The sequence below is a fragment of the Macrotis lagotis genome, chromosome 4 (assembly GCF_037893015.1).
Source record: "Macrotis lagotis isolate mMagLag1 chromosome 4, bilby.v1.9.chrom.fasta, whole genome shotgun sequence".
In the NCBI taxonomy this organism is placed as follows: Eukaryota; Metazoa; Chordata; class Mammalia; order Peramelemorphia; family Peramelidae; genus Macrotis; species Macrotis lagotis.
In genome coordinates this window covers 173,811,117-173,827,454 of record NC_133661.1, presented here as the reverse complement: position 1 = coordinate 173,827,454, position 16,338 = coordinate 173,811,117, and the positions used below count along the sequence as shown (strand labels likewise).

Sequence of the window (16,338 nt, the reverse complement as noted above, 5' to 3'; positions counted from 1 at the left end):
GGTAGAGTCCTCTTGCTCTCTCAGAACTTGTCTTGTTTTTTTTTTTTTTGTTTGTTTGTTTTTTTTGTCTGATATAGAACCTTCAAGTTGAAGGTTTTTCCAGACTGTCTCTGGTGGTAGTGGAATGCTACCAGCGTAGTCATCTGAGCCCAGGTATTTACTTTTCTGGAAGACCCGTTTTCCTAATTCCCATGGACTTTGACTTACTTTCTATGTCATTCTAGAGTGAAAGAAATCATTTACTGTACTTAATTCCTTGGACTGATTTTTTTATTGATTTATATTTGATTTCTTGAACTAAGGGTTTGAGAACTAGACTGTCTCTGTTCAGGTAACCATCTTGACCAGAAGGCTCTTTCCCTTTCATCTTATCAGGGAGAGCCACTCCTTACATAGAGTATAAATATAGCAGAAGGAAAGCAAGCAGTTCATCCAAACAAACTTGTACATCATTTGAGTCTGAAAATATATATATAATATTGAACTATAGATCTAATGATTAAATTGTCTTTATTATGATAGTAATGTAAAGAAGCATAATTAACAAAATAGTTCATAAAGTTGGCATATGTTTTAACTAAGCTACGGAATGGTACGATTCTTTCCCTGTGAATAATTTCTAAAAGGGATAAAGATAGTTATTTGTAGTTAATTTCCTTTTCTAATTATCCCTGAAATTGTATTCTAATTTTATACTCTAGTAAAGGAGTTAGATACAAGCTTTCATTATAAAGTTTGCATTAAGATCTATACCAATACAATGTATTAGAACGTCTGATGTCCTTTTGTCTCAATGCCTATGTTGCTACATTTCAGAGTCACTGCTAATTCAATTGAAGCAAAACTTCCAGATAATTCTAAAGATGCATGGAAGAAGCGGGGGTGCGTTGACTATGTTGTTCTTCTTGACTGGTTTAGTTCTGCCAAAGATTTACAGCTTGGAACAACTCTGCAGAGTCTGAAAGATGCACTTTTTAAGGTTAGCAAGATTCCTTTTTATTTCCACCCTATAAAGTTAAAAAGGAAAATTTTTCACTAATATCTTGAAGAACAAGACAGTGAGGTGCTTTTAGGGGTTTAGTTTCTTTTCTTCACTTCCTACAAATTTAAACATTTATTATTGATTTATTTAGTCCCAGCAAAGCAATGTACTTTGTTCAAAACAAATCCAAATAAATCAGTATCTCAGAAGTTTAAATTGTTGGAGGAAAATATTTTGACATTTTTCTATTTCAAAGAATTGGGTCTTTTACCAATGGTTTTATTAATAATATGTCATTTTTTTAAGTACGTAGAAAAACTTAACCTTAGAAATTGTGATTTAAAGCTCTGAACATCATTGTAGCATAAAATTTCAGGGATTCTACCAGCAAATAGCAATAAATCAAGGACTATTTGATTGATAATAGACATTGTAATTGCTGATAAACTAGTGTCCTCAATACCTATTAAATGACTTCTTTCTTTTCTTTGTGTCCTATCACTTTCCTTTATGATCTATCTCTTCCTCCTACTTTCCTCTGTATACTCAGGACCCTAGATTTTATTAGAGCTTGCTCCAGTCCCATGCCATCCTCTTCCAGGCTTTGTTTTATATTCCCTGATAGATGTTTAGATGTATACTTCTAAAGTATAACCCAGCTTTCTTAATATTATTCCTTCTTTTATCTTCTTCCCTTCCCCAAATCCCTAGCTCTTTCCTCAACTGTGGGGAGATAGCATGAGAACAGGAGTGAATGTGGCTAGAAAGTTGTGTGATATTTGGTGTTAAACTTCTCCTACTTCGAAATGGAATCTTCCATATTCTTAAGTATTTTGCAATAATTTTTTGTTATCGTTAGTAATAGTAGGCTTTGCTAGTTTTGAATAGAGCCTTCAAGGGTGCTTTTTGAGAGCAATGTAGAGGCTTTCAACAGATCCTAGATAGGAGATATTTTCCTTTGAAAATTCATTCAGTTAAAGAATCATAGTAGATTTAGAAGTGAAAGGTGCCATAGAAAACACTATTGTTCTATTAGACACCAGGAAGGATGGGAATTCAGGGACACCTGGAGGGATTTGCATGAACTGATGCTGAGTGAGATGAGCAGAACCAGAAAAACACTGTACACCCTAACAACAACATGGGGGTGATGATCAACCTTGATAGACTCACTCATTCCATCTGTGCAACAATCAGGGACAATTTGGGGCTGTCTGTGATGGAGAATACCATCTGAATCCAAAGAAAGAACTGTGGAGTTTGAACAAAGACCAAGGACTAGTACTTTTAATTTAGAAAAAAAAACTGATATCTTATTGTCTGATCTTCCTATCTCTTATACTTTGTTTCTTCCTTAGGGATATGATTTCTCTCTCATAACATTCAGTTTGGATCAATGTATACCATGGAAACAATGTAAAGACTAACAGACTGCCTTCTATGGCAGGTGGGGTGAGGAAAGCAAGATTAGGGGGGAAATTGGAAAACTCAAAATAAATAAAATCTTTAAGTACATATGAAAAAATTAAAAAATAAATTTAAAAAAGGTACCATAGAAGATTATCTTAGTTCAACTTCTCCTTTTAAAAAATATTTTTTTTCAATCAAAAACATTTTATTGATTTCTGGTTTTTCTATATTTCCCACTGTATCTCACTCTTATTCCTTCTAAGATAACCATTTTTTTTTGTCACTGATGTCGTTAACTTTATTATAATAACAAAATTTAAATTGTAAAAATCTTCACAGTTAATTCAAATGAAATAATGACCATGTAATTATTTTGTATCATTTTGAAGTTTGCTGGCTATCTTGTGACAGTACTTAACAGGATCGTCAAACTTAAATCATATATGATAATATCCAGTGACTGTTGGTCATATACTACTTAAGAGATGTTTTTAAAATCATAAACACAATCTTTTCAGGATAAAAGTGCTGCTTTAATGAGTGAGAAAGTTCAGTGGCCCTCTGTTTACTATCAGGCAAGACACAGAGAGGTGTGTTCACCAAAGGTAATTCACTCCTATGGTGGAGGTCTTGTCAGTCGGATCACACACCACTAAGATAACCACTCTTAGAGAAATAAAGGGGAATAAAGGGGAAAATGCATCATCATTTCAAAAGTATGATATAATATGGTATATCTCACAAGTGGTTACTTATTCCTGCAAGGAAGCTAGGTATAGGAAGAGATATCTTTTTGTATTTTTTTCCTGAGTCCAAGTTAGGTCATTTTAATTTTATGCCATTCAGGTTTTTTTTTGTTTTTGTTTTTAGGTTTTTGCAAGGCAATGGAGTTAAGTGGCTTGCCCAAGGCCACACAGCTAGGTAATTATTAAGTGTCTTAGACCGGATTGAACCCAGGTACTTCTGACTCCAGGGCTGGTGCTTTATCCACTGCGCCACCTAGCCACCCCACATGCCATTCTGTTTTGATTCCATTCCTTATGCCAGAGAGCTTAAGCACAAGATCATCTGCATCAAATTTCTTAGTAAATAAAATCTTCATTGGGGCAGATAGGTGGCACAGTATAATAGAGCATTAGATCTGGAGTCAAGAAGTCTGATTTTCCTGAGTTCAAATCTGGTCTTAAAACACTAGCTGTGTGACCCTGAAAATTTCACATAACCCTATTTTCCTCAGTTTCCTCATTTTACAATAAGCTGGAGACAGAAATGGCAAACCATTCCACAAACCTGATTTCTTTGCCAAGAAAACCAAATGAGGTCAAACATGTCAGACATGAGTGACAAACTGAACAACAGTCAAAATGTTCATCAGTACCTTTATTTTTAATAAGTTTAATTTTAATAATTTGAATTTATTAAAATAAACAAATAGTAAATTTAATCATAAATTTATTACATTAATAAATTTAATTTTAATAGCTTTATGATTAAATTCAAGTTTTATGAATACCTTGTTGTAAGATATGTTTTTCATTCTTTTTGTTTGTTTTTTGCAGGGCAGTGGGTTGTGACTTGCCCAAGTTCACACAGCTAGGTGATTATTAAGTGTCTGAAATTAGATTTGAACTCAGGTTCTGACTTCAGGGCCGGTTCTCTATATACTGTGCCACCTAACTGCCCAAACCTTTTCCATTTTAAAAGAAGTAATTTGCAGCAGTGCTATTTGTTCCTATCATGGAATGTTTTAAATAGTTGTCTAGCTTTCATACTTTTCAAAGTTCTTTGAATTCTTTTTATAGTAGACAGAGTAATCTTTTTAAAAGAAAATGCTTCTAGAAGCATACATCAAAAATATACAAAATAGCCATATTTTTTAAAATTTCAATTTAAAGAAAAATATTTACCATAGCTTTTCTCTTCATTACTTTCTTGTTCTTGAGTTGTCTACTAACAACCCATTTTTTGGTTCATCCTTCATTTTCTTTTTTTGTGGTTAACAACCCATTTTTTTTTTTCAGGGAAAAAAATCCAAGCTTCTACTTTTCTCCAACTAAAAAGTCTGCTAGGGGTGGTTAGGTGGCACAGTGGATAAAACACCCGCCCTGGAGTCAGGAGTACCTGGGTTCAAATCTGACCTCAGACACTTAATGTTTACCTAGCTTTGTGGCCTTGGGCAAGCCACTTAACCCCATTTGCCTTGCAAAAACCTAAAAAAAAAGGGGGGGTCTGCTAAGTTCTCTTTTATACCAAGAACTTGTGCCTTAGGGTTTTTCTAGGCATCCAGAGCAGAGGTTTCAACAGAAGACAGTTGAGTTACTTATGGACTGGCAGGACATATGATGAATCCTCAAAAATGAGTCTTGTATGTAGACTTCTGGAAGATTTCCCACATATAGTTTCACTTACATTTTAAACTGTATAGGGTGATTAAAGAATGAACTCATATTCTAATAATGTCTTTTCCTAACAAATACAAAACACTCTTTAATTTCTTTACATAGTTCAATACATCTTAGTCAACTATAAGATGGAGCAACAGAAATTATCCAATATATTCTGTTGTGGGACATGGCATTTTTATCTAAGCATTGTGGCTTCAATACTTATTATTTTGCTGAATCCTTTGCAGATACTGGATGCATTTATATGCGTTCTGGTTTAGTTGAGTGCTAATGGGAAAGAGCTGCTTTTTGTAGATTAGTAAATGTAGAAATTACTCTTGACGAGTTTCAAATAAAGATGGTTTAAAAATTTAGCTTTTAGAATATTTTAACATTCCATGAAATTGCTTCTATTTTAAAAAAAATAAATGTTTATTTTGTTTTGTAGTGGGAAAGTAAAACTATCTTAAAGAATGAACCTTTAGTTTTAGAAGGAGGTTATGAAAACTGGCTCCTTTGCTATCCCCAGTTTACAACAAATGCTAAGGTAACTCCACCTGCCCGTAGCAAGACTGAAGAAGTGTCTATCTCATGTACGTACATTTTTAAAAACTGCATATTTTAAAATGTTTTAAAATTAGTTTTTTTTACCTTTGAATAGTGCAAGATTGTATTCTTGATTATATTTTCATTTGTAAGCAAAATAGATTCTTTCATTAGTACCTGACTAGATGTGCAGTAGGATTCCATTATATTCATATACCATAATTTATTTAGCTGTTCTTCCATTTGATAGGCACCTTCTTAGTTTCTGATTTGTAACATCACAAAAAGAATTGTTATAAATGTTTCTGATGTAGAAAATCTTTTCTTCTTTGTCATCTCTGGCTGAATCAAAGGATATACACAGTTTAGTAACCTTTTGATTGGTTTGCAAAATGGCTAGACCAATTCACAACTCCACTAACAGTGCACCAAAGTGTCATTTTTCTCTTATCCCTGCCATATCCTTCCTTTTCTTTCAGTTTTGTCAGTTTGATCAATACAAGGTGGAACCTTAGGGTTGCTTAATTTTCATATCCCTTCTGAACTGCTGTTTGTATTCTTTGACATTTTACTAATTGGGGAATTGCTCTTATAAATTTAAATCAGTTCCTTATATAGCATAGGAATAAGATTTGCCTCAAAGGTTTTTCCCCCAGTTAACTGTTTCCCTTCTAATCTTACCTGTATTCAGTATGTTTGTGCAAAATTTCTTATTATTATTATATGATCAGGATTGTCCATTTTATTTTCTGTGATACTCTTTGTTGCTCTTTTAATCAGGAAGTCTTCCCCTGTCCACAGATCTGAAAGGAAATTCAGTATTTCTTTAATTTATCATGTGACTTTTTATGGTAAATCATGATGTTTGGAACTGATCTTGGTATTTGGCATACAATGTTTTTTAACCTAACTTTGGATTATTGCTTTGGCTTATTGTCCAATTTTCCCAGTAGTTTTTGTCTAATAATGAGTCCTTATTTCAGTAACAAGTTTTTGGGGTTTTTTAGACCACAAAACTATTAAGTTTGTTTACTGTAATATGTTGTTTACCTAATCTATACTATTTCTGGATCTTTATTTTTTTTAACCAATATCAAATAGTTTTGAAGGGTATTTTCGATACTAATCTAGTCAGATCTGGTACTGTGGGACTCCTTTCTCCCTACTCCCCCCAATTAATTTCTTTGAATTTTATGACCTCCAAATGAGTTTTATATTGTTTTGGGTTTTTTTAGTTACATAATCTTTTGGTAGTTTGATTAGAATGACTTTAAATTAACAAACTAATTTAGCTAGCATTGTCATCTTAATTATATTGAATCAGTCTGTGCCTGAGCAGTTAATATTTTGATAAGTTGTGTGTTTTGTTATATTTATATAGTTTCTGTATATATCTTGGTGGGTAGTCTGAATATTTTATACATTTTATAGTTTTAAAATTGAATCTCTCCCTTTTGCTGGAATTTATTAGGATGATGATGATTTACATGGATTTTAGTTTATAAATGCAACTTTGATGAAGTTATTATTTCATTTAATTTTAAGTAATCTCTAGGATATTCTGTTTCATTTGCAAAAAAGTAATCATTTGTTTCTTCTATGCTTATTCTCTCAACTTTTTTCCTTGCCTTTTGCTAAGAAAATATCTAGTACAGTTAAAGGTGACAGTGAACAATCCTCGTGTTTTCCATGATCTTACTGGAATGACTTCTGGTTTAGCTTAATTACACACAATGTTGGCTCTTGATTTTAGATTGAGTATAGTATTTACATGAGTAATGTACTTGCTGTTATTTATGTTGTGTTTGGTTTATGAAAAAAGTTTCTTTTTTTAATTAAATTCAGACACTATTTTTGTGTTTTCTAGTGGATTTTACATATCCTTCACTAGAAGAGCCAATTATCACTCACCCTGCAGCCCAGATACAACCTTCTTCTGTAGTTGTTAATGAAAATGCAGAATTGGGAAATACTCAAGAGAGGATGGGATCACTTAGTATATTAGTTCCAGCTGGACCAGTTGCTACTGCTTCTAAATGTGATGGTTCATCTGTACCTAATCCAACATGTATTGTGAAAAATGTTCCTCAGGTATGCTTTTAATAATCCATTTAAGCCTGTAACTGTCTTCTTCCAGTGATTAATAGATATCTTTTCCTATACAAAATAAAACTGCTAAAACAATATATGTATAGTAATTTAGATATCTTTGACTTTGTAGTTAAATTTAGATGAAATTCTTATAATTCAAATCCATTTACTACAAATGCTATGAAAGTCTACAAAAGACTATAAAAGTCTATCAAAGCTGTTAGACTAAACTTCATTTAAAGGTTTGCTTAATAATAACAGCAACAACAATAGTGACAGTCCGTGCCTGACACCTTCAGAATTACACTTCAAGATCATTTGATCTTTACAGCAATACCCATTGTGATGTTGTGGAATAAAGTATTGGATTTAATGTTATATAACTTGCTCTCAAATCCTGATGTTGCTACTTACAACTTTGTATGGTCTTGGACAAGACACTAATATTCTTTGTTCCTCAGTTTCTTTAACTATAAAATCAGGAAATTAATTTGATGACATTTAAAGTCACTTCCATCTCTAAATCCAGGGTCCTGTGATAAGGAAACCATGGCTAGGGTCAAAGATGAAATTTGAACTTAAATCTTTGCAATTTCAGTTTTAGAACTCAATCAAATATATTATGCAATAAAACAAAAAAAATTATAAACAATTTAACAATCCCTTGGAATTCATTCTCATAATAATTATCTTTCTGGTATTTTCCTGAATACTGTTTACAACAGAGGTATACTATAATAGAGAGAGCATATATCCAAGACTAGAGAGCTAGTTTTGAAGGTGAGGAGAAATGGATTTTACTCCTGATTCTGACACATCCTAGCTTTGTGACCAGTACAGTAGATATTCCTTCTCTAAGCTGATATTTCAAAGAAGTTGCTACCCTCCATTGGTAAAGGGAATCCTTACATCAAGGAAATGACAGGTCCAGTTTCTTAATGATTTCATAGAATAGATATAGGCTTTCTGTTGTTGGTATTTGATTATGATTTACAACTGATAAATTTCCCAAAAAAAAATTTCCACATGCAAACAGCAAGTATATTTTGGAAATTTTAATTTAAAGTCCTTTACAAAAAATACCTAAAAAGTAAAAGATCCAGGGTGGCTAGGTGGCGCAGTAGATAAAGCACCAGCCCTGGAGTCAGGAGTACCTGGGTTCAAATCCGGTCTCAGACACTTAATAATTACCTAGCCTTGTGGTCTTGGGCAAGCTACTTAACCCCATTGCCTTGCAAAAACCTAAAAAAAAAAAAAAAAAAAAAAAAGAGTAAAAGATCCCAACATTTTCCTCTATTCATTAGACCTTTGTTTTTAAGATGAAAGTTAAAATTGGTTCCATTTTGGACTTCTCACCCAATTGAAGTTTCATTTTTCAACAGTAACATTTCATATTTCTTTTCTCAAGTATTGATGACTTATAGTTAAGGTTTTGATTAAAAAACATTTGGTTTAATAATAGCTGACTTTTATATAGTATTTCATTTTAATAAAGCTCTTCATATATATTATTTCATTTGAATCTTAAAACATGCTGTGAGCTATATTCCTCATTTTATAGATGAGCAAATTCAGTCTGAGAGATAGAAGTGACTTGCCTATAGTCACATGGCTAAGGAGTGTCTTGAGGCAGAATGTTAACTTAGGTTTTTCCTGACTCCAAGACTATATCTCCAACTGTGGCAGTTTCATTTTGATAAAAATTGAAGGTTCTTTATTGTGTAAGATCTTTTTTCCTTTAATAAGTCAGGCAAAATAGGCATGATGGTAATTTATTATTTTTCAGAAATGAATATTAAACTCTAGATTTGTTATTCAGTTATATGGATTGGAAATTAGCAATTTTTTAGTTCCAAAAACAAAATTATTTTAACTCTGACCCTTTAGTGTACCAACTTGTTTGGACTGAGGAATGTATAAAGGCAGGAGAAACCTGGAAACAAAATGCAGCTAAGGGTGAATAGGGCTGTTTGATGAAGGGAGTTGTTTCCTCTATTCCCTATAATTTATATCTTTTGTTCTAATTAAAAATTGATAAGAAACATGAATAAGGAATTTAGACCATTTACTTGTAGTAATTATTTGACTTGAATTCTCTGTTAAATAGCTCAATTCATTAAAAAAAAACAAAGTTGGGGGCAGCTAGGTGGCACAGTCGATAGAGCATCAGCCCTGGAGTCAGGAGGACCTGAGTTCAAATGCAGCCTCAGATACTTATTATTTTTTGTGTGACTTTGGGCAAGTCACTTAACCGCATTATCTTGCAAAAATCAAAAGAAAAAAAAAGGAGATTGTATGACTAATGTGGAAATATGTTAAAATTATTGTACATGTATAATTTATTTCAGATTATTGTCATGGGAAGGGGTGGGAGGTAGAAAAATATGGAACTCAAAAGTTTACAAAAAGATGAATGTTGGGGCGGCTAGGTGGCACAGTAGATAGAGCACCGGCCCTGGAGTCAGGAGTAGCTGAGTTCAAATCCAGCCTCAGACACTTAATAATTACGTAGCTGTGTGGCCTTGCGCAAGCTGCTTAACTCCATTTGCCTTGCAAAAAAAAAAATCTAAAAAAAAAAAGATGAATGTTGAAAACTATATCTGCATGTAATTGAAAAAGTAAAATAACATTAAAAAAAGAATAAATTTTTTTTATATTTAATGACTACATACTTTCCATGCTTTTATTTTGGTCAGAAGACAGCAATTCTTATCCATACATTATATTAAATTAATGGATTACATCCTTATTTGAGGTTTTAAGTTTTTTTCTTTCTAAACTTTCTAAACTTTTACAGGGTGTCCCAGTGACACCTATAGATAATTATCTCTTTGTGGAGCTACCTTTATTTTATGAAGACATAGTTTCATAGAATTAAAATTAAATATCCTGAAATTTTGATAGCAGGACTATGTATATTATACTTTGTTTTTATTATTCCAGATTGATCGCAGTAAAAAGCCACCAACCAAATTGCCTGATGATCATACACTAAAATCTGAAGCAACAGACCTTGATCATCAGTCTCCACAGAATGGGAAAATTGTTCCTGATCGTTCCACAAAGCCACTATATGCCCCAGTGGTAGATGCTTTAACAGAGGAGGAAAAGGTCCGTATTCATGCAGAAACTACACTTCTGATTGAGAAGAGCAAACGAGAGAAAGAACTTCGGGAAAGGCGGCAAGAAGAACAGAAAGAGAAACTAAAGAGGGAAGAGCAGGAACATAAAGCCAGAGAGAATGTGGAAACTGAGGAGAGAAAGGAGGGAGCCATGCCACCACAAGAGGATGAGGGAAGTGACAAGAAGGAGGCTAAGGATGTGGGAGGAACAAAAATGCCAACTAAAATGGAGCGTGAAACAGTAGAGCCTACAAAGCCCCTAGAAGACCGAGAGAAAGGATGTCAAACACCAGAAATTCAGAAGAAACCAGTAGCAGATGTCTTCCATGCATCTGGGCTGGCTGAGCCAGGACCCAGCAAGGTAAGTAACTCAGAAAAGCTCAGAACAGACCATCAGTCAGAGAGCATTAGGCCCAGAATCTTGCTATGTGACCCTGGGCAGGCCACTTTATTTCAGTCATCCAATTTTCCATCATCTTCTAAGGGTCATTGTAAAGATCAAATGAGATGGTGCTATAGAAATGCTGTTGATACTGATAATGTATTTTCCAGAAGAGGTGGTGCTCCTGGAGATAGATATGTTGATAGTTCTATTCTCTGTTGTCTAGTCCTTTGTAAAACCACTTTTTGGGAATAGGCCTTTGAAAATTAGTTTTAGTGAGTACCTTATTGGCAATAAATTTAACCATTTGAAATAATCAGCTAGATTAGTAATTACCATCATGATATTAAGATCTTGTGAAGTTAGTTTTTTTATGTATTCTTGTCATGTCTTAATATTTTCTGCTTAAGTCCCTATCATTTTTGTCTTTTATCATGCCCATTTTTGCATTAAAGTTTCCTTGAAGAGATCTTATCATTCCCATTCTATTGTTTTCTCTATTTCTTTGCATTGCTCATTTAAGAAAACATTTATCTTTTTTTGATAGTCTCTGGAATTATGCCACCAGTTGGCTATATCTTTCTATTTCTCCTATACCTTTCACTTTCTACAGCTGTTTGCAAAGCCTCATCAGTCATCTTATTTTTCTATCTTGATATTCTTTTTCTTTGGAATTTTTTTTTTGCTGCTTCCTGTACAAAATCTTTATCAGATTTAATTCCTTAAAACAATTCATCATTTCTACTTCATATTCATAAGGGATGTTATTTAGATCACACCTACTTGATCTTATGATTTTCCCTACTTTCTTTAATTTAAGTCTGAGGTTGCATTAAGAAGCTCATGATCAGAACCACAGTCAACTCCAACTTGTTTTAATTGACTTTGACTGTAAAATATATATTTCTGTTTTCATTCTTGTCCATCTGGTGATGACCACATGTAGAGCCATCTCTTGAGTCATTGAAGATTATTTTCTATGAGCAAAGAGTCATTTTGACAAAATTCTACTAGTCTTTGCTCTCCTTCATTTTATACTCCCAGGCCAAATTTGCCAGTTATTCCAATTATCTTTTGATTGCCTACTTTAGCATTTCAGTCTCCTTTGATGAAAGACGTCTTTTTGGGGGGCTATTTCTGGAAAGATATTGTAGGTCTTCATCAAACTGATTGGTTTTGGCCTCTTCATCATCAGTGGTTGGAGCATAGACTTGTACTATTGTGATGCTGAATAGTTTGCCTTAATTCAAACAGATATATCATTTTTGAAATTGTACCCCAATACAACTTTTCTGACTTTTTATTGACTATGAGGGCTACTCCATTACTTCTTTTTCTTCTTCTTTTTAAAATAATATGCTTCTCTTTTTATATGTAAAAGATTTTCAGCATTTACTTTTTTAAATTTTGAATTCCAAATTCTCTCCCTCTTTTCCTCCCTTTTCTCCTCTTCGAAGAAGTAAGCTGTCTGATATGTTATGCATGTACAAGCATGTAAAACATATTTCTCTATTAGTCATATTGTAGAAGAAAACACAACCAAAAAAAGTGAAAAATAGTATGGTTCAGTCTGCATTCAGACTCCATCAGTTTCTTTCTCTGGAGGCAAATCATTTTTCATTATTTCATTATTTCATTGGAATTTTCTTGGATCATTTTATTGCTAAGAATAAGTCATTCACAGTTTTATCATTCAATATTACTGTTACTAAGTGATGTGTTCTGGTTCTGCTTACCTCATTCTGCAACAGTTCAATTAAGCCATTCCAGGTTTTTCTGAAATCATTCCATTCATCATTTCTTATAGCACAAAAGTATTTCAATACAAATAGATATCACAACTTGTTCACCTATTCCCCTGTTGATAAGCTTTCCCTTAATTTCCAGTTCTTTGCTACCACAAAAAATAGCTGCTATCAATATTTCTGTACAAATAGGTCTCTTTCTCCACCCCCACCCCCCACCCTTTTGCTCTAATGGTAGTGGTATTACTGGATCAAATGGTAAACTCTTTGGGCATAGTTCCAAATTGTTCTTCAGAATGGTTGAATCAGTTCTCAACTCCAGTAAATTAATATCTCAATTTTCCCTCATCCCCTTCAACTTTTGTCATGTTGGCCAGTCTGATAGGTATGTGGTCCCTCAGAGTTGTTTTAGTTTATATTTCTCTAATCATTTGTGATTTAGAGTATTTTTTAATCTTACTGTAGATTGCTTTGATTTCTTTCTCTGAAAAAATGTTCATCTCCTTTGGCCATTTATCACTTGGGGAAAGACTTGTATTCTTATAAATTTGACTCAGTTTTCTATGTTTGAGAAATAAGCCTTTATCCAAGATGCCTGCTATAAAATTTTTTCCCAGCTTTCTGATTTCCTTCTAATCTTGACTGCATTAATTTGTTAGTACAAAACCTTTTTTAATATAATCAGAATTATCCATTTTGTAATGCTCTTTGTTTCTTCTTTGGTTCTAAATTCTTCCCCTTATCCACAGATATGATAGGTAAACTATCCCCAAATTTGCTTATGGTATTACCTTTTATGTCTAAATTATATACCCACTTTGACCTTGTCTTGGTATTGATCTATATAGGTCTCATCAGTCTAAATAAACCTAGTTTCTACCCTACTGTTTTCTGATTTTCCTAGCAGGTTTTGTCAAATAGTGATTTCTTGTCCAGAAAGCTTGGATCTTTGGGTTTATCAAATACTAAATTATTGTCATTTAGTGCTTGATAGTGTGTGCTTGATTTATTCCACTGATCCACCCATTTCTTAGCTAATACCAGACTATTTTAATGGATTACCACTTTATAATACAGTTTAGATCTGGTATGGCTAGGCCACCTTCCTTCACTTTTTTCCTCATTGATTTCCCTTTGGTTTTCTTTACCTTTTGTTCAGATAAATTTTTTTTTTTAGGTTTTTGCAAGGCAAATGGGGTTAAGTGGCTTGCCCAAGGCCACACAGCTAGGTAATTATTAAGTGTCTGAGACCAGATTTGAACCAAGGTACTCCTGACTGCAAGACTGGTGCTTTATCCACTATGCCACCTAGCCACCCCTCAGATAAATTTTATTATTTTTTTTACCTCTATAATTCTTTGGTAGTTTGCCAATGGCACTGATTATGGAATTGTCATTTTTATTATATTGGCTCAGCCGCCTACCCATGAGCATTTAAATCCTTTTCCAGTTGTATATAGATCTGACTTTATTGGTGTGAAAAGTTACTCCATTTTTCTTTGGAATTCTTGCCTTCCATTAGAGTGTGTGTGTGTGTGTGTGTGTGTGTGTGTGTGTAGTGATCACCTAAACTAACTTTATCCATTCCCATCCATTGGATAGAATACTAAAATACTAAGAGAGGGATTGGATATAATGGAGGGGGAGTAATAGTATGTAAGAATCTTGTAGACATTGCTTATATATGATTACCCTTATAACAAGTTAGATAGAAACCATTTCTGATAGCAATAAGGATTGCTACTTGAAAACCATAGTTTTAGAAGAGATAAAATAAAAAGACCTGGTTAACCATCATTTAGTATAAGGGGTAACTTTGGACCATTTGACCTTCTAACCTTGACTCATCAAGAATAAATTGTCATATACCTTGACCATTTAAAAATGTAAGTAATTATATTAATATTTTTCAATGAATTCCATCAAAAATGGTTAAACTTTTTTTCATTTGACCCTTAAAGAAGCTTCAGATACCTGGAAAATTTACTTCTGTGGAGCATTTTATTTCTTAATCTTGCCAGAGAAATGAAGCATTATTGTAGAAATTTTTAAGTGAGATAGAAAAAGTAGATTTTGATAGAAACCTGTGACATTAAAATGTATGATATTTAATCCTACTAGTTTTTAAAGTACTTGAAATATAGGGTTGCAGCATACTCACCTTAGCATTATGCTAAGTCTTTTGACTTCCACCAGTAAAAGGATATAACAGTTTCACTAAAATATTTTAAGTAATTCCAAGTGAAAAATGTGACTGCCATGATCCAGTATCCCACTGAAACTCATTTTCTCATAGTGACTGTCCTTAAGAACTTGAAAACTCGCAAGAGACTTTGCCAAAAGAAGCATTCAGGTATAGCAAGTTTTGGTACCTATATAATATGACACAGTCACCCTACCATGATCGAATGTTTAACAATTCATTTTTATTTTTGTTCTCATATTTAGAGCCCTATAAAATCTCAAACTGATATAAGTGCCTTTGGGTTGATAGTCTTTCATAGTTCTGGCAGCTAAATCCCAGTGCCATATGTATCTTCTTCATGTGAATGTAGAATGTTACCTTTCAGTCAAATACATTTTTATGTTGAAAGAAAATAAATATTTTTTTCACTTATAAAATTTTAACTATTTTCCAGCCTGTTAATGTTAAAGGACAACCAGAAATTGGAGCTCCAAAGGCAGGAACTTTTAGTGAAAGTACTGAAGATAATGAAAGACCTAAAGTAAGTAAAGTCTTTGGAAAGAAGTGAAAAGGACTACAAATCTGTAGCACCCAACATTGATTGTCTTAAATCATTTCTATTGATTTTTAAGTTTTCCTTTCTAGGAGAGAGAGCAGTATTATTCCATCTACAGCATCAATATATGACTAATACATTGCAAAGTGTCTTTTCAACCTTCTACTAAAAGTATTTTGTGTAATTTCTTTCTTTCACAAACACATACTATAGCTTGTCCAGCCATTCCCCAATTGATGAACTTTCCCTCAATTTCCAATTGTTAACTTAAGTAATAATTTTTTATTTATTAAAATATTAAAGTGTAAATAAATAATTTATAAGTAGATTATTTTTTTAATCAACTTTTAGCCCTTTTGTCTTTTGTAATTTATCCCCAAGCTTTTCATTTTAAAAGATCATTTACTAGCATGCAACTTTTGTTGACTATATTTGTAATGAACTCGATTTGGATACTTGAGTATTCATTGTTTAAGGAAATTGGTTATTATAAAGAGTACTAATGACAAAGCTTCTCTGTCCCAAGAAGGATACTTTATGAAGAGACTATAAACAGTTATAGAAGAGGGGATATTTCTGAAGTATGCTAAGAATAGGGATAGGAGAAAAGGAAGATTACTTAAAAAGAAGACTTAGTAGCAGAGGTCTCCCACAGTTCATATGCAGTCTGCTTATTGAAATTGAAGTGTTTCTGGTTATTCTCCCACTAGTTCCTGCTACTTTACCACCCATATTCACATCATAGTTTTCACTGTCAGAAACTTCCAACTAGATAAAAATTGTAATGCCTTAAATAAAGAAAAATAGCCTATCAGAAAACTTAGGAATTTAGTTCTCAGAAAGTTTTAAAGACAGAAGGCAAAGAGAATATTCTTGTACTCTATTGCATATGTCTTAATTCATATCTTCATATATAAGCATTAAGTTTCTTTTTC

General features: G+C 33.0%; 1 protein-coding gene across 2 annotated transcripts in view; it reads left to right on the top strand.

Moving 5' to 3' along the window:
• USP8 (ubiquitin specific peptidase 8) overlaps positions 1-16,338 on the top strand; it is a 73,533-nt gene that overhangs the window by 43,774 nt on the left and 13,421 nt on the right. For both annotated transcript variants that reach the window (XM_074234689.1, XM_074234688.1), the window contains exons 8-12: positions 817-979; positions 5,225-5,369; positions 7,190-7,413; positions 10,357-10,896; positions 15,302-15,388. In XM_074234689.1, coding sequence (XP_074090790.1) covers positions 817-979; positions 5,225-5,369; positions 7,190-7,413; positions 10,357-10,896; positions 15,302-15,388 — 1,159 coding nt within the window. The remainder of the gene's footprint in view (positions 1-816; positions 980-5,224; positions 5,370-7,189; positions 7,414-10,356; positions 10,897-15,301; positions 15,389-16,338) is intronic.